Below are 19,561 nucleotides of genomic sequence, written 5' to 3'. Positions count from 1 at the left end.
AATATGAATTAAGCGGGCAGGGAGAAGGTGCTGAGACCACCACCACAGGCAAAGGCAGCACCAAGTGTGAAGGGCTGGCAGGGGGGAGAGCAGAGCTGAAGATGAAAGACACGTGGGGAGCAGATCATGAAGGGCTCTGGGGGCCACTGTAAACGGCAACATTTACAAGTTGTTAGAGCATTTTAAGAATTATTTGACTTATATCTGAGGAACAATTCTGAGTACTATGGAGAGAATGGATTGAGGAGATGCAAGAATGAATAAAGCAGCAACAGGGATGAAGGAAAGCCAAGTAGTTTCGAAAGATACTCAAAGGGTAAAAGTGACAAGACTGGGAAGAGACTGGATTGGAGGAGTAAGGGTAAGTCCTAGGTTTCTGGCCTAAGCACTTCCGGGAGCTATTTACTAAGAACAAGGAATAGAAAACAAACAGAACAAAGATTTTGGGGGGAAAGAGAATGGACAAGAAAATGATGACTTTAGCTTTCCTGAGCTTGAGGTGCTGGAGAGAGATCTAGGTAGAGAGGCGAACTGGAGAGACGATTTGAGGGATCTGAAGAAAGTCTGGTCTGGAGATTCAGATTTGGGAGTTGTCAACATATCAGTGACAGAAGTTTTGGGAATAGAGCACTCTGACTAGGCATGATTTTAAAATAAGAAGGTTTAGTGGTAAATCTTGGGGAACAGGTAAAAAAAGGGGCCAACAAAAGAGAATGAGCATCCAGGGAGGAAAAAGCAGTTACCAGAGAGGCAACATTGCCTGCTGTGTCTTGGTAGGTGCTCACAGATCTGGATTTGCTCCAGCTCCCTTTTCAAGCACACGATGTCAGTGAGGTTTTGTGCTTTAATGGAGAGAGAGCCCGTCTTTAATTTAAACTAAGTCATCTGTGACTAGATAGATAGCTTACAAAGTATGGGAGAAGGCACTGAGAAGAGGGTACACAGACTGTATCAGGACTGTGAGCTGAGTCCATCCATGGTATCCTCTGAACCACCAACCCTAGGAAGGATGACTCTTTGGTAGCTGCTGACAAAGAAGGGCAGTCCTAAAGTCAGCTGGGGCCCAGTGGGATCACTGGTACACAAATGCCATGAGAGAGGGAGAGCTTTAAGATACTCACTCAATGTTTTTTGAAGAAACTGCAAGCCAGGTACTCACGATGGCTGTCAGCTCTACCCAGCGGAGCTTGAGGCACTCGTCCGGGCTGGGCCACCCCAGACTCTGGTAGTCACGCTTTTTTCCTGGAAGAAAAGTACATCATCTGTCAACACAATGGCAAAGACACAAAGATACACACAGTGCCTTATGCCCTGGTGGTTACTTCACTCAGACTGGTGTATCAGAGGTGCCAGTCATCCTTCTAGTCTAGAATTTCTACCACCTGCCGAACTAACTAAAGTCTTATCATTCACAGCGATGGCAGTAACTATCATCGTTGAGGAAAGCCTTGTTTTCAAAGATAAGATGATGAAGTAAAAATGAACGAGTCCTTCACTGGATTTAAGACTGAGATGAGGGTTAAAATAGTCTTCAAAGTTAACGTTTTACCAAACTTAATTTTCACCTTTCTAGATTTTGATTCTATAAAGACAACTCTAAGTCAGGAGAAGCATACATCTCTAAAGCAGGTTTCTTAACCTGGCACTACTGACACTGTGAGCGTTGTCCTGTGCCCTGGAGGATGTCTCACAGCATCCCCGGCCTCTACACAACAGATGTCAGCAGGACCCTCCCTGAGATATGACAACCAAAAGCGTCTCCGGATACTGTCAAGTGTTCCCTGGGAGGGCAAAGTCCCTCCTGGTAGAGAACCCCTGTTGTAAAGAAAAGCAGTAGGATACAGAATAATGATGACAACGAAGGGTTATCATTTATTTCCAGTGCACTTACTGTGTCGTGTGTTCAGGTCCTGTGCTAAGTACTTTTCATCTATAACCTCAGGAGGCAGGTTTTAATCCTTGTTTCTTGAATGAAAAAATGGAGGCTCAGAGAAATCAAGTGACTGCCCAGGGTCACTTGGCTACTAGGTGGCAGCACTGGGATTCAGATCCAGGTCTGTTTGACTATAATGTGCACACTACCAATCATGCTATTTAAAGTTTTACTGGGCTTTTAAAGCTCTGTTTACTGATACCCTTCAAAGGCAGCACCTTTTGGGTGTAGGCTCTTTACCTAGATAAAGCCCCCAAGAAAAGAGCAGAACTAAGTCTTATCTGGGAAGGATTCTTCTGAAGAAATTCCAATGGAATGGACAGGAAGGAGAACTTTGGTTCTGTATAGCTCTTTTTATGTTGTAAGAATTTACCAACAATAGAAAACTTTTAAGATACAGGCAGGGCTTTAGATTTAGATTTTAATAAAAGAGAAAAAAAAAGTTTGCAAGAGTTTCAAATGAACCCTGTTTAACAACAAAATTAAACCACAAATTCCACAATAAAACTTATTTTCCCTTTCTGTTTAAGAAATTCTCTTGGAAAATATTTTGTTGTTCAGTTGCTCAGTCATGTTTGACTCTTTGCAACCTCATGGACTGCAGCATGCCAGGTTTCCCTGTCCTTCACCATCTCCCAGAGCTTGCTCAAATTCATGTCCATTGAGCTAGTGATGCTATATTTATTGAGCAGCTATTATACGGGACTGGGAACTGTATTAAGACACTAGGGATTCAGAGAGGAATAATAAAAGGGCCTGCCCTTGAGCTTACAGTCTAGTGAGGAAGGTAAACATAAATTATTAGAACACAACAGGATAAGTGCCACAGTGAAGGCAGAGAACAGCTGTACAGAGGAGAAAGAAACTGATGCTGCCTGAAGGTACCAAGGAAGGGATGGCACTGGAGTTTGGAGTTTAAGGATGAGTGACATTTTAGCACTGCTGAGGTGGCCAGAGTGCATCCTAGGTGGAGGGAAGAGCATGTGCAAAGACAAGGAGGTAAACCAAGAGCATGATTGGTTCAGGGAATGGTGCTGAAGGGGAGACGGAGGCTGGGTTGTAGATGGTCTTGGGCACCACCCTAGAAGCTGTGATCTTTATGCTGCAGGCATTGGGGAGCCTTTGAGCCCATCTCTCGCCACGTTGTTCACAAGGATATCATAAGACACTCTGTTAAGTGCTTTGCTTAAATCCAGTTACGTTATGTATATGGCACTTCCCTGGTCGTCTAGTCTAGTAGACCTCACCAAAGTGGGAAATGAAGTCAATTATGCATTATTAGTTTTATTAATTCTTAGAAAATCTACAATGACCCTTAATGATCTCTTAGACTCTTCCCCCATGTGCTCACAAAGGACTGGTTTAATAATTCGCTTTACAACTTTGTCAGGATTTATCACAAATCTTATCACTTGGCAGTGGACAGAATCTATACTTGGTTGAAAATTGGGATACTGAACCGCTCCAGTCTTCTCTTACCTCTTCCACGCTTTAGAACTTTGGACCTGAGTGAAAATAAATAGCTTTATGATCTCATTTGCAAGTATATTCAGTGCCCTACCTGGCCCCACCTATTTGAATCCACTTAAAATTGCCTAAGCGCTCTCCTATCCTCTCAACCATACTGAGCTTTAATTTCCACTTTTACAAGAAATTTTTAGTTTTTGTTTGTAAAAGTAATATAGGCTTATTATAAGAAATTTAAAAAATGGAAAAGAACATAGAAAATGAAAATCACCTGTAGCCCTATTAGCACCCAGAGATGATCATTTATGACATTTTAGTGTGAAACTGAGGTATCTTCTATATATGCTACTTTAATAAAGTGCTTTTGTTCACTTACTAAATTACAGACATCTTGGTTGCACAGTACAGGGCAAGATCATGCTGTAGTTTATTTAGGCAACTATCATCATTTAGGTATTTTTCAAATTTTTATTACGATAATCAGAATGATGATCAGTATCTTTATACTTCTATCTGTTGCACTTATAAGATTATTTAGGGTAAATTACTAGAAGTAGAGCTGTTGGTATATTTAAAAATTTTCTGCTATATCCAGTCAAACTACCCCAAAATTCATTTTATTAAATCTCACTGTGTATTACACAGACAATCTGACAAGCAAAAATGGCATGTCACATTTTATGTCTGCATTTCCTTGACTGCTCGAGAGGCTGAACGTTTTACCACGCTGAGTGGCTGTGTATGTATGTGAGTGTTATGTGTATTTGGTGAACTGCCTATGTACTGTGCACATATTTTACTGAAATGCTGTATTTTTCCTATCGATTTGGAGGCGCTCTTTAAATGACATTGACATCCTTTGCTTATCATGTATTCTGTAAAAATATATAAATATTCTGCAAAAAATACTTTGTTTCAATTCTTTGTCTTTCTATTTTGTAGTGTTCTCCGATGCCAGAATTACTTTTTTTTCTCTGTGCTTTACAAAGTCTTTTTTCACCTTAAAAGTATGTAACTATCCATTTAAATTTTCCTCTTTAATGTATTTATTACGTTTACTATTTAAACCATTGGAAGTTTCACTGCTATAATGACTGACATTTTATAGTTTGAGTATCTTTTTCCTTCCTACTGCAGACAGACTTATTAGAGCAAAGTGCCACTTTCTTCCCATAATCTGCCAACACATGCTATCTTCCTTAAACAGTAAAACTACTTTATATTTCAACTCCAGTCATGACAAAATGCCCTTTTTGGTGTCCTTAGTATTTTTGTCAAGTCACAGATCATTCTGAGATTTAGTCAAGATTACCTCATTCCTCATATTTTAATTATGTGCTCTCTGCTTTCAGCTTTGGTAAATACAACTTAAATCAGACACATTTTCATGAAGTTATCTTGAATTGTCAAGTCTAACACAGTGAAAATATCCTTTTAAAAAAGGAGAAAAAAAAATAAAGAGGAGAATTTTCTTTCTTTTTTTTTAAAAAGAAATTCTATCACCACTGTTTCACTACTGGAAAAGAAAGTCAACTGGACTCATGGCAATGGCCCTGAGCCTAGAGTCCAAAGACAGACTTTGGGTTAACTATGAATCCTAAAAGTACATGCCAAATTTTGATGTAAATGCATTTTTTTTCCTGGGGAGTAGTTCCAAGCCATCATCTAATACTTAAAGAGCTACCTGACACATAAAAAAATACTAGATAGTATTTATCGAGCCCTATGTGTTCAGTTCATTTAAAGCACTTTAAATGTATAACCTTATAGAATACACACAACCACTCTATAAGACATATGCAATTATCCCCATTTTATAGATAAGGAAAATGAGGCACTAGGAACTAAATAGCAAAACTGGTGTCTGAACCCAGGGAGTCTGTCTGAAACCCACAGTTTTTTTAATATATTAAACTAAGCTGTCAAGTTAAGAATTAACAGAGTATTTAAGTTCAAGATGGTAAGAACATAAGCCAAATAAATGTTTAAAACAAACTTTTTATATCAATGACTGGCTTCCTGTTCACTTGGCTCAATTTCCTTTTCATGTGATCTGTTTGCAGTCACGAACACACCCTTTGTGAGAACTGAAACAGTGAAATCTGAAAGAAGAAACTGGCATATTGAACATTCCAATTTACCTTGTGGCCCAGGAGATGCCACCTTTGGGCCAGTGATCTCCAGGTTTCCTTGGTTACGATGCACATTTTCTGCCTGACTGGATTCTACCCTTTTCCCAGAAGTTTTCTTATGTTCTCCTTTGGGTTTCTTCACACGTTTGACCTGGAATGTGATCTGGGAAATGAAAACATGTTAGGGACAAATGATATCAATTTTCATGTATGCCTGTGGCTGTGAGTATTGGTGGCTTAAAGAATAACCAGTCCCAACACAACATTGTAAAGCAACTATCCTCCAATTAAAAAACAAAAATAACAACCAGTCCTGTGCAAGAGTTAAGTTCTTTCCTTCAGTTTAATTCTTAAAGGTCTAGATGAAAAATGTTTAGTGAAATAAACAAAATAACCTAGCCTTGAAGGATACAGAGACAACTGAAACTTAAGATGTTTGAACTGGGCTGTTCCAAGTCTGCAGGCTTTGAGCGTGGCTTCACACCCATTTCCTCTAAGAGCCAGCAATACCTAAGGCACATGAAATGCTTCCAACAGTACAATTCACATGTGAAGGCTGAGTGGGGAATGGAGTAGAGTGCCACACACCCAACAGAATCATTACACTTGGCAAATCAGGAGCACTACCCCCTAGCCACTCTCAAGGATCTGGGCTACAAATTGGTACGAACTGAGTTGGCAAACTCTTACCCATTCTGTCGCTTCATCATCTTCACTTCTGCAGTCGCCATAGCAGGAACTTCTGGCTACTCCATCCTGGGGGCCTTTCTTCAGTACTCGTATGCCCTGCAAGTCTAGACGCCGTCCCTTCATCTCCAGTGCTCCTCCAAAGCCTTCCAGAGGCCATGCTTGTTGAAATTCATCCACCAAGGCCAATATCTCTTCTGACATTTTTGTTTCATCTGAATTCTCCATCTCATCAGAACCATTGCTTTCCTCAACCACTGTACCTGAAATTCAAGTGCCAGCATATTATAAAAGTTTCGCAATCATTCAAGTACTTGAGTGACTCCAACCTTGCTTTCTGAGAAAAGTTTCGGCTCTGCTTAGAGGCACTTCTGTAGTCCATCTTCATAAAAATACCATTCAACATCTTCAGAATTTATAATGTAATCATTTTTGTCACCCAGCTTTTATAAAAAACTGGATTGAGAACAATGGCAGAAGGTAAATGGTAGGCAGTCATAGATTGTCACTAGTGAGCATGAAGATGGCTATTTTATGTGTATTTTTGGGGGGGTATGGACCAACTTGCTCTAGATATAAGACACAGATGGCAAAGATGAAGTTTGTTATATTATTTAATATATAGGATTCTTCAAGCTTTATTCAAATGGCATATGAAATACAGTTGTTAAGACCATACAGCCTAATTACCTTAACTGAACAATGATTTGTTTAGTGGAAAATTATCCTAATTCCACATGAAGGCTTTCATTTTCACTAAGGGCTAATATAAGATATAACAATTTGCTAGTGTAATTTTTCCCTAAAATGGTTATCAAGATATTTATTATATTGCTAATGTTTCTTATGTAAAGACTCCCATGAATGTTTCTCAGTGCAATGGCCTAGTAAAAATTCTCTCTCCTGAGCAGTCAGTGTGTTTCCATTATTATACACTGTAGGTTACACAACCTTACAAGCTCCCCTCTCTGCCTAACTAGAAAGAAAGCTTAGGGCAAAATTAGTCAGAGTTTTACAGAATGCTTTCCTTTTTTAAAAAAAAAAAAAAATTCTTTACTACTTAACTTCTGCGATTTTGAATTAATGGCTGAATCTTACACTGTGTTCTATGAAAGTTCTCTCTACTCCTTTTTAGAAGTATACACGGTACAAAAACAAATAACAAAATGGAATGCTTCCTTCTATGATATGTGCCCAATGGACAACTTGAGAGCTTGGGGTTGATGGCTCACAAATTGATAGTCTGTGTTATGCCAGTACCGCAATAATCTTCAACTGGTAATCTGGCTTTTCAGTAATTTAGAACATGGCATTCATAAGGTCAAGGTCAGGAATCTCATAACTGTATCAATAGCAGAAAGTGAAGAACTAAAGAGCCTCTTAATGAAAGTGAAACAGGAGAGTGAAAAAGTTGGCTTAAAGCTCAACATTCAGAAAACTAAGATCATGGCATCTGGTCCCATTACTTCATGGCAAATAGATGGGAAAACAGTGGAAACAGTGGCTGACTTTATTTTCTTGGGCTCCAAAATCACTGCAGATGGTGACTGCAGCCATGAAATTAAAAGACGCTTACTCCTTGGAAGGAAAGTTATGACCAACCTAGACTCCATATTAAAAAGCAGAGACATTACTTTGTTAACAAAGGTGCGTCTAGTCAAGGCTATGGTTTTTCCAGCAGTCATGTATGGATGTGAGAGTTGGACTATAAAGAGGGCTGAGTGCAGACGAATTGATGCTTTTGAACTGTGGTGTTGGAGAAGACTCTTGAGAGTCCCTTGGACTGCAAGGAGATCCAACCAGTCCATCCTAAGGGAAATCAGTCCTGGGTGTTCATCGGAAGGACCGTTGAAGCTGAAACTCCAGTATTTTGGCCACCTGATGCGAAGGACTGACTCATTGGAAAAGACCCTGATGTTGGGAAAGATTGAAGGTGGGAGGAGAAGGGGACGACAGAGGATGAGATGGTTGAATGGCATCACCAACTCAATGGACATGAGTTTGGGTAATGGACAGGGAGTTGGTGATGGACAGGGAGGCCTGGCATGCTGTGGTTCATGGGGTCGCAAAGAGTAGGACATGACTGAGCGACTGAACTGAACTGAACTGAGACTACCTGAGGCAGGATTTAGAACAGGTCCAGGGAGGGCACTCCCAGAGTGATGAAACTAAAAAGGCAAGTAGGTATATACCCATTTACATACATACACAGGTATGAGGAAGGTGTATGTGAAGGCACTACTCCTTTCAAATTAACTAGAACAAAAAATTTATACCGAGTACATCAGCAGATAGGACTCTCAGGGAGGCGGGTGACACTCAATGTCTGGGGAGTCCGGAAGAAGATTCATTGTAAAGGGAGCCGCTAGTTTGTTAAGCAAAGAATAACAAGGTGACAGCCACAATAGTTATAAAGGTTAGATTAGTAAATCAGTTGGTGTCTTAGGAATTAGGGGGTGGAGGACAGAAGGAAGACAGAGGACAGAGGACAAACAGAAGGTGTTTCAATAATCTCTGTAAGTGGCACATAAAGAGAAACTGACTTAGGCTGGGGATAAAGGGGAAACCTTTAAAAGGGAAGGGAAAGAGGAAAGGGGAAATTTCAGTGAAGTAAAATTAATAGAATTTGGTAATTATGTGGATATAATGGGAAACAGAATAAATCCAAAGATGACTACAAGATTTTAAAGTCTGATGTGAACAGGGAGCTTTTTATTATACTATGTGAAGTTTTAGAATCTGTGAATAAACGTAATGTTATTTGCAAAGTCAATGCCACAGGGACAGGACAACAGGATAGTGTTGGGATTTCAGGCGCTTATTTATTACTTCGTTTAAACATTTGTTGTTACGTGCTTAACAATGTGCTGAGGGCTCAGAATATAACAACCCATGGAGCTATGGTCTAGGTTAGAAGGATGGACACATCTCCAGACACTGTCCGATAAGCAGCTGCAAATACAGAATTCAGGCAGAAAGAGGTCTGGACCACAGAGGGATCCCCTTAGCAGGCGGAGCGAACTCCGGGAGGTAGTGAAGCACAGGGAAGCCTGGTGTGCTGCCATCCATGGGGTCACAAAGAGTCAGACACGATTTAGCGACTGAACAACAAGAAGAAAAAAGTAAGTATTAGGCTTGCTGCTTGTGGGCCAGATGCTGTGATGTAAACTGGAAACAGAGAGATGGAGACCCTTATTTTCCTCTTTGTCTTCAACACGTACCATTTTCAAACTGGAAAAAGAAGAATACATATTGTGAAGTGAAGAGACTGTGAGCATCCACAGTGAAGCTGACATGAGTTCATGTTTTTCTCACTTGGATGAATTATATCTCAGGGTACTGGAAAAATTCACAGCAGAGTCTGAGCCCTGTGAGGTAATCTGTCCAGAATCACATGGACAGGAGAACTGCTGAGAAACAGAGAGAAGTGTATGTAGTTCTGATTATAAGGAGAAGGAAAAAAAAAAAAAGCCCACTATAATCTTGCAACATTGCAGACACAACTGGAAATCTGGAAATTCATGGTCTGGGCACCACCGTGGAAGAGCCTTTCAAAGTGAAGCACATTCATAGAAAAGGGACTTGGTGTAAGTCCTCAAAACCATGTTAAATGAGGGAAGATCAAAGAAATCAAGGGTGATCCTGTAGCAGGAAGAGTAGCTGATATACCGCATACACACATAATCAGACTTTGAAAATATTTTGCTATAAAGATTTTTTAAATATTCCAGAGAGAGTACTTCAAGGATGGTGAAGGGACTAAAAACTATAATGAAGAGAAGCTAGAAGGAAATCAGGACATTTAGCTAAAGGGAGCAGAAACGTGGGGTGGAGACTGGTAGACAGGAACAATAACCATCTTCAAACATCTTAGGAAGCACAACATTAGAGAGAGACAAGACTCTGTCAGCCTCAGAGGGCAGGGCTAGAGACGGGAAGTCGTATTTTAGCTCTGTATTAGCAATGGTCAGAAATGGAACGGGCTACCCAAGGAGAGACCGAGCTGCCCATGCCTGGAGCAGAAGCAGAAGCAAGACAATGCCAGGAACACTACTGAGAGGGAGAGGACCATCAGAAGGTGATTAAAAGGTGACTATGTTTGATAAGCAGTATTAATAATCTTGGAAGAAAGGTTCCAGGATGAGTTTTAGGGAGCAGAAGCTAAAAAGACAAGTGCAAAATGAAACAGATCAATAATAAACAGAGGTAAAGATCACATATTCAAAGAGATGACCAGCAAGACAAAGTCCTTCCTTCAAAGTTTGGATCAAAATGTGTCCAGAACGTCTTATGTGATTAATATCCATAGGTTTTACTGTAAGACTGTGGCTTCTAAACGCAAGCAGGCACATTCTACCTTTCAGAATGTTCCTTTGTCTCACAAAATAGAAAGTACACTCTGGAATTAGACAAAGTTGGTTTCAGATTAGGACACCACCACCATAGGACCTTGGGCAATTCTGCCTTGAGCTTCAGTGCCTTCTCTGCACAACATGGATGGACTTGGAGGGCATTATGCTTAGTGAGATATGTCAGCAAGAAAAGGCAAATACTGTATGGTATCACTTACATGTGGAATTTAAAATGTATAACTAGTGAATATAACAACAACAACAAAAAAAAAACAGACTCACAGATACAGAGAACAAGCTAGAGGTTACCTGTAGGGAGAGAAAAGGAACCAGTGAACCAGTGAAGTTGCTCAGTCGTGTCTGACTCTTTGCGATCCATGGACTGTAGCCTACCAAGCTACTCCTCCGTGGAATTTTCCAGGCAAGAGTACTGGAGTGGGTTGCCATTTCCTTCTCCAGGGGATCTTCCCGACCTGGGGATTGAACCCAGGTCTCCTGCATTGCAGGCAGACGCTTTACTCTCTGAGCTCCCAGGGAAGCCCCGAGAAAAGGAGGAGGGGCAATATAGGAGCAGGGGATTAAAAGATACAAACTATTAGTTGTTATGCTGTTTAGTCACTAAGTTGTGTTGACTTTTTTGTGACCGCACGGACTGTAGTCCACCAGGCTCCTCTGTCCATGGGATTCTCCAGGCAAGAATACTGGAGTTGGTTGCCATTTCCTTTTCCAGGGTATCTTCCCGACCCAGGAATTGAACCCACGTCTCCTATACTGGACTACTGAGCCACAAGTATAAAATAAGCTACAAAGATACACTGTACAATATGGAGAATGTAACCGGTATTTTATAACAACTACAAATGGAGAAAAACCTTTAAAAATTGCGAATCACTATATTATACATTGGTAACATGATATTGTACAGCAACTATACTTCAATTTAAAAAAGGCAGTGTTCTCTTTTTTGAAGTCAGAGGATAAAGCTGTGGACTAAAGATTTAATGCATAAACAACAGCATAAAATTTCAAACTAGTAATCAGAAAGCACAAAAGGCTTTGATTAAATCACTAAGACTAAGATAGGGAGGGAAATGATTCCTTCTGAGAAGAAAACAATAGTGAGTATTCATTTGCACAAGTGGTCCTTTTCCTTCTTTTAGCTGGGTCAGGATAGTAAAGAGAAGACAGAGAATTTGGAGAAGACAATCTAGAAAAGCAAGTAGGGAACTGTTCCTGTTAATAACTCCTGTGCAAATATGTCAGGGCCCCCTTTCCTGATGTTAACATTGAGCAGATACCGTACATACTTGTGAGGACTCTGGCTCACAACCAGCCTCTAAGTCAGGAAGCAGTAGAAACACAGCAATGCCTGTGCTTCCAGAAATGAACATTTACTGAGTTCCATGTGTGTATGAGTACCTGGTGCAAATGTTTCCCCCGAAGTTATTTCATTTAAATATTCATGAGTACTCTGAAGCTTCCTTTTTTTTTTTCCCCCCTTCTCTTCTGGTTTATTTTTAAATTAATGAGATAAGGAAGGCTCAGCAAGATTTAGTAAATTGCCCAAGATTTAACAGCTAGTAGGTGGCAGACATGATAATAAAATCTCTGACTATGAAACCTATAGATAAGGTTTCGGGGGAGGGGTTTAGGACTGGATAATGAGGTATTAAAGCAATGGTTTTTCAAAGGTTAATCAGTGACACAATTTTCACCAATCCTTAGCAAAATGAGAAACAAAAAAGAACATGTATGGAACTTCCCTGGCGAGCCAGTGGTTAGGACTTTACATTTCTACTGCAGGGGGCACAGGTTCGATCCCTGGTCGGAAAACTAAGATCCCACATGCTGTTTGGCATGGTTAGATAAAAAAAAAAGAATCAATAAATAAAAACAAAAAAAGAACAAATATCTAAAGTTATAGTACATATACACACACACTTATGTCCAGATACACATTTGTTGGTGTAAAGTTGCCAACTGTCCATTTTTGAGTAAAACTCTTTATTCTAACATTGTCTTTGTACGTTTTTGACATTAAAATGTTTTTATATATATATAAAATAATGGTAACAGCAAATGCTAGTTTGCCTCAAAAATGACCTTACAAATTAAAAAATAAAGTTCTAATCTATCAAACCCCTATGTCTGAGAACCACAGGCAAATTACACAGGTATGAAAGCAGAAGGCCCAAGGATGAGTTTTAGTTATATACCACCCAGATAATCACGATGGTGTGATCACTCACCTAGAGCCAAACATCCTGGAATGTGAAGTCAAGTGGGCCTTAGAAAGCATCACTATGAACAAAGCTAGTGGAGGTGATGGAATTCTAGTTGAGCTATTTCAAATCCTGAAAGATGATGCTGTGAAAGTGCTGCACTCAATATGCCAGCAAATATAGAAAACTCAGCAGTGGCCACAGTACTGGAAAAGGTCAGTTTTCATTCCAATCCCAAAGAAAGGCAATGCCAAAGAATGCTCAAACTACTGCACAACTGCATTCATCTCATATGCTAGTAAAGTGAAGTAAGTGAAGTTGCTCAGTCATGTCTGACTGTTTGCAACCCTATGGACTGTAGCCTACCAGGCTCCTTGGTCCATGGGATTTTCCAGGCAAGAGTACTGGAGTGGGTTGCCATTTCCTTCTCCAGGGGATCTTCCTGACCCAGGGATCGAACCTGGGTCTCCTGCATTGTAGGCAGATGCTTTACAGTCTGAGCTACCAGGGAAGCCACACACTAGTAAAGTAATGCTTAAAATTCTCCAAGCCAGGCTTCAGCAATACTTGAACTGTGAACTTCCAGATGTTAAAGGTGGTTTTAGAAAAGGCAGAGGAACCACAGATCAAATTGCCAACATCCGCTGGATCATTGAAAAAGCAAGAGTTCCAGAAAAACATCTACCTCTGCTTTATTGACTATGTCAAAGCCTTTGACTGTGTGGATCACAACAAACTGTGGAAAATTCTTCAAGAGATGGGAATACCAGACCACCTGACCTGACTCTTGAGAAACCTGTATGCAGGTCAGGAAGCAACAGTTAGAACTGGACATGGAACAACAGACTGGTTTCAAATAAGAAAAGGAGTACGTCAAGGCTGTATATTGTCACCCTGCTTATTTAACTTATATGCAGAGGACATCATAAGAAACGGTGGGCTGGAGGAAGCACAAGCTGGAATCAAGACTGCTGGCAGAAATATCAATAACCTCGGATATACAGATGACACTACCCTTATGGCGGAAAGTGAAGACGAACTAAAGAGCCTCTTGATGAAAGTGAAAGAGGGGAGTGAAAAAGTTGGCTTAAAGCTCAACATTCAGAAAACTAAGATCATGGCATCCGGTCCCATTACCTTCATGGCAAATAGATGGGGAAACAGTGGAAACAGTGGCTGACTTTATTTTTCTGGGCTCCAAAATCACTGCAGATGGTGACTGCAGCCATGAAATTAAAAGAGGCTTATTCCTTAGAAGGAAAGTTATGACCAACCTAGACAGCATATTTAAAAGCAGAGACATTACTTTGCCAACAAAGGTCCGTCTAGTCAAGGCTATGGTTTTTCCAGTAGTCATGTATGGATGTGAGAGCTGGACTATAAAGAAAGCTGAGCGCCAAAGTGAAGTCGCTCAGTCGTATCCGACTCTTTGCGACCCCATGGACTGCAGCCTACCAGGCTCCTCTGTCCATGGGATTTTCCAGGGAAGAATACTGGAGTGGGTTGCCATTTCCTTCTCCAGGAGATCTTCCCCATCCAGGGATCGAACCCAGGTCTCCTGCATTGTAGACAGACGCTTTACCATCTGAGCCACCAGGGAAGTCTTCCCTGACAGCTCAGTTGGTAAAGAATCCGCCCACAATGCGGGAGACCCCAGTTCAATTCCTGGGTCGGGAAGATCTCCTGGAGAAGGGATAGGCTACCCACTGCAGTATTCTTGGGCTTCCCTTGTGGCTCAGCTGGTAAAGAATCCGCCTGCCATGTGGGAGACCTGGGTTCAATCCCTGGGTTGGGAAGATCCCCTGGAGAAGGGAAAGGCTATCCACTTCAGTATTCTGGCCTGAAGAATTCCAAGGACTGAATAGTCCATGAGGTCACAAAGAGTTGGACAACTGAGTGACTTTCACTTCATTGATATGAGCGCCAAAGAATGGATGCTTTTGAACTGTGGTGTTGGAGAAGACTCTTGAGAGTCCCTTGGACTGCAAGGAGATCCAACCAGTCCATCCTATAGGAGATCAGTCCTGGGTGTTCATTGGAAGGACTGATGTTGAAGCTGAAACTCCAACTTTGGCCACCTGATTCGAAGAGCTGACTCATTTGAAAAGACCCTGATGCTGGGAAAGATTGAGGGCAGGAGGAGAAGGGGACAACAGAGGATGAGATGGTTGGATGGCATCACTGACTCGATGGACATGGATTTGGGTAGATTCTGAGAGTTGGTGATGGACAGGGAGGCCTGGCATGCTGTGGTTCATGGGGTCGCAAAGAGTCAGACACGACTGAGAGACTGAACTGAACTAAAGTGAAAGATGTTAGGCAAGGTACTAACTTCTCTGAGTCTCAATTTTCTCACCCACAAGATGGGCTAATAATAAATATTTCACAAAGTTAATACATAACATATAACACTTTGTAAATTATAAAGTACCACAAAACGGTAGTAACTATCATAATAATTTATGGTTACGGGAGAGGGCTTAACTATTTGTATTTATTTTCCTCCAAAAACAGAGTGTTAAAAAAAACTTCTAACATCTATGCTTGACTTTTACTATACCACACTATTTAAATTAAAATATAGAGTCTTTCCCCTAATCACACTATAGGAAGCTTGCTGGTATAAACACGGTAACTTATACCATGACTGTGGTCCCTGTGGACTTGTCAGTATCTAGAGAAAAGAAGAATGTACTCCCAGAATTCAGACATGGTTTTTTAAAAAAAAAAAAAATGTAGTATCTAAGAGTAAAACTAGTAAGAATCATCAACATACTATAATTCCATTAGCAACACACCCTAAGAGACAGTGTGCAGAGTGCTAAAGGGAGCTGGCAAACACCTAGCTCTGGTCAGGGCGACCATACAGGGCCCGCAGTATGGGGGATGGGATGGAACTACGGGGGAGACATGCAACTAGAGAAACTTAGATACCAGGGTACCTGCCTCAAGCAGCGATGTGGTCAGAAAATGAAGTGACACACAGTAAGATTCTGGTTGGGTTTTACTCTGAATTGTCCTAGTAAAAAATTCTAATTTAGTAGTCAAGAGTATTCCCGTCATTAAGGAGTCATATTGGAATAGGGTCAGTTTCTGTAAGCTGAAACAAAATACCCCTTTATTATTACTCAGTTTCATTTTTGTCGATTCTGAGTTTATCAGACAACCTCATGATGTTCCCGTGGTTGTGTGGGTGCCTGATGGCAGAGACATGCAGCTCCTGGGCACCAGAGAGGAGCAGCCCCACTGTGAATGAACAAAGCGGCCATCTGGTTTAAGTCAGTCTCTTCTGAGTAGGTAAATGGAAAATTAATTTCCTTAAAACCCCACGATTCCTGGTAGAAGAGATGAAACTAATTTTCTAACCTACAGAAGTGAAGGTTGTAATTTCCCCCCTTTGAGGTCTAGCTTGCTTCTTTCTCTTCGACACTGTTTTTTTTTTTATATATATAATACCACTCAGAAGCAAACATAAGATTTTGTAATTGCTAGATATGTTCATCCAATCTATGCAGGAAGACAAAGGCTACAATTTCACTTCTCTAACAAATATCTACTGTACACAGGAATATAAAGTTACATAGGACACAATATACAAGCAGCTCACTGTCTGATGGAACATAAGTCATACAAGCATTTAACACTATATAAAATGTGCCTTGACAAAAAGTAGGAACAAGACAGGAAATGAAGCAACTGAACTCTTGGTGACCTTTGTGAATGCTTCACAGAGAAGACAACATTCGAGCTGATCTTGGAGATGCACAGGGGTTGTCTATAAAAAGCAGTGTGTACTCGGGCCCTTCCCAGCCTCTGCAAAGGAATGGAGGCTCAAAGCAGCATGGCCTGTGAGGGAGATAGGGAAAGGTCTGCATTCCCTGCTGTATAGAGCACCAGGAGACAGTACAGCTGGAGACAGAATCAAGGGCCAAACTGCCTCATATCCCACATTAAGACATTTGGATTCTTCCTATAGGTAATAGGTGGGCTTCCCTGGTGGCTCAGATGGTAACGAATCTGCTTGCAATGTGGGAGACCTGGGTTTGATCCCTGGGGTGGAAAAGACTCCTTGGAGGAGGGAACCGCTATCCACTCCAGTGTCCTTACGTTTGGGTAGCGGAGCCTGGCAGGCTACAGTCCATGGGGCTGCAAAGAGTCAAGACACGACTGAGCAACTGAACAGAATTATAGATAATAGAGAACCACTGAAAATTTTAAGCACAGGCAACTTACCAGATCAGGTCTGATTTTAGAAACCACTCCACGAACACACAAGGAATTGGTAACAGGTTATTCCTGCTTTTTAAATTGTATACCAATTATATGTATTCTCTCTCTCTCACATACACACACACCCACCCATCTCTCTCACTCTCTCCATACATGACTGAAGTAAAGGACTAGATACAGGGGGGCCAATCATGAAGCTACTGTTAACAGCCCAGACACAAATGAAGAGGGTCAGAACGCAGATGGTGACAGAAGGAACAGACAAAGAGATGGGAAGTTTAGCAGGTCTTAGGGATTGACTGGATACAGTGGTGACTGGGTGAGCTGTGCCATTCACAGGAAGCAGGAATACAGGAATCAGAAGCAGTTCAGGAAATAGGACGAAATGAGGACAAGTTCAGTTTGAGATACACTACATGGGAAGTGCCTGTGGCACAGCTGGATAGAACACTAAAAAGACACAAGTCAGATCTGGGGTCACAGAGAGTGTCTTAGCTGAAAGGACGGATTTACAGACACTGGTGTACGCCAATGCATCTCACAGGCCAAGAGACAACAAAAGGGGACTAAGAAAAGAAGACCAAGGTTAAGATCCTGGGTAAAAAAAAAAAAAATAAAGAACAAAGTAAAGAATAAGTGAATGAAACTGAAAAAAGATACTCTGAGGACAGGAAGAGAAAGAAGCCAAGAGGACAAGGAAGGAGCTCCCAGTGGGGAGCTGTGCACAGTTCCAAAGGCGGTGAAGGGGTTAGAGTAGGATGAGTACTAAAAAGAAGTCGCTCATTTTCGTCATTATAAGCAGACTGATAAATCTTAAGGACTTTTCAGCACAGCACAGCTCAAAATGTGATCATAACATGGAGTTTTAGAAGAGGGCCTGGTAGGTATGCCCATTATTTCAAATCTTTAAATTTTACTGGGTTAGTGTAAATACAACGTGCTTTCTTTTTTTGATGATTTACTCAACAGACTAATGACATTAAGAAGACTGTACATAAATCAAACTGGCTCCAGTAAACGAAGATGCTGAGGTGGAGAGAAAAGAAGTGTGAAGAGCAATTTCACGTTATAGCTCGTCTTCTGCCTCCCAGTCTGGGGCCACCCTCGTGATTCTACAGGATAGTAAGTGACTGTTAAAGAAACAAATGCTTGAGAGGAAAGGAAAGCCTAAGTTAAGCTCCCAGCTTGAGAGTTGATTCTACCCCAGAAGCACAGCTCAGGTCAAAGCAACTTACTTTCAAGTCTAAGGACATCTGAATCCCTCCCTGAATTCTCAACAGAGAGCACAGGGTCGTCCTCTGTCCCTGCCTCAGAGGGCTCTTCTTCAGCAGCATCCAGTGACTGTGAGTTGTCAAAATACTTCTGTTTGTCATGGCTGTTGTCCAGGGTTTCCACATGACAATTACCTCAATGACAAGAGACATAGACAGAGTATATTAGAAACCTCTCTCGTGTAGTCCCACAGCTCAAGGTCCCCAAGTATCAGGAAGAGCAAAAAGGTGACTGCTGGTTTTTCTTCAGCAGAACAGTGCCCTTTAAAGCCAGGTCATAACTGTGATTCACGATTTTGCACTTAAGTTCAAGTTTCACCTGTTAGGCTACTGTAAGTATTTGGGGAAAAAGCTCTAAGAACGAAGTCCCAAGATCTCCTTCCATTCATAATGAGTGATTGTGAAACACTTCTCTGAAAGTCAGAAACATCATAAAAAAAAGTGGTTTTCCTTCTATTTGCCTTTCAAAGGTGAGAAATGACAGATGAGTATGTGAACAAATCTGGAGATAGATGAATTATAGCAGAAGAGTATACTATTCTTGCATTATAGCTTAAAGTGAAACACTAAAAGGTAAAGGATTAGAAATTAAAAACCAAGGACTTGGAGGGGGATGGGGCGGCAGAGAAGCCACATTTGTGACTGTCAGATCACACAGGTGCCTATTTTTGTTTAGGAAATAAAATTTTGATCATGCGTGAAAGTGTCAGTCACTCAGTCGTGTGTCTGACTCTTTGCAACCCCATGGACTGTAGCCTGCCAGGTTCCTCTGTCCATGGGGATTCGCCAGGCAAAAATACTAGAGTGGGTTGCCATTTCCTTCTCCAGGGGATCATCCGACCCAGGGAGTGAACCTGGTCTTCTGCCATGCAGGTGGATTCTTTACTGTATGAGCCACAAGGGAAGCATGTGTGTCTTGGCTCAGCTGTGCCTCTTTGCAGCCCCATGGACTGCAGCCTGCTATGCTTTTCTGCCCATGGGGGGGAATTTTCCAGGCAAGAATACTAGAGTGGGGTTGCTATTTCCCACTCCAAGGGATCTTCCCGAATCAGGGATCAAACCCGCACCTCTTTTACGTCTTCTGCATTGGCAGGCAGGTTCTTTACCACTAGCACCACCTGGGAAGCCCAGTAACGATTAATCTAAGCATAAAATGTCACAATTGAATGTAATCATAGCACTGTGTGATACTAGGTTGGTACAAAAGTAACTGCAGTTTTGCAATGCTGAACTCTGCCAGTTGATATTACAATACATTCTTAAATAA

At 41.2% G+C, this 19,561-nt stretch overlaps 1 protein-coding gene across 12 annotated transcripts in view; it reads right to left on the bottom strand.

The window, feature by feature from the left end:
- The window catches only part of TTC17 (tetratricopeptide repeat domain 17), a 131,323-nt gene that overhangs the window by 33,800 nt on the left and 77,962 nt on the right, over positions 1-19,561 (bottom strand). For 6 of the 12 annotated variants that reach the window (XR_014069604.1, XM_081544965.1, XM_081544958.1 and 3 more), the window contains 4 exons: positions 18,259-18,429; positions 6,223-6,482; positions 5,542-5,695; positions 1,122-1,242 (listed from right to left, as the gene is read on the bottom strand). Coding sequence is in view for 10 of the 12 variants with exons in the window: in XM_081544965.1 (XP_081401091.1) it covers positions 1,122-1,242; positions 5,542-5,695; positions 6,223-6,482; positions 18,259-18,429 (706 nt within the window). In the remaining 2 variants the exon portion in view is untranslated. Of the gene's footprint in view, positions 1-1,121; positions 1,243-3,161; positions 3,176-5,541; positions 5,696-6,222; positions 6,483-18,258; positions 18,430-19,561 lie in introns of those variants that run through there. The other 6 variants (XR_014069605.1, XM_081544960.1, XM_081544959.1 and 3 more) reach the window with 2 other exon arrangements.

Source organism: Giraffa tippelskirchi, chromosome 11, assembly GCF_054371585.1.
Source record: "Giraffa tippelskirchi isolate mGirTip1 chromosome 11, T2T-mGirTip1v1.2.pri, whole genome shotgun sequence".
NCBI classification, from domain to species: domain Eukaryota; kingdom Metazoa; phylum Chordata; class Mammalia; order Artiodactyla; family Giraffidae; genus Giraffa; species Giraffa tippelskirchi.
This window is presented reverse-complemented; position numbering and strand designations above follow the sequence as displayed.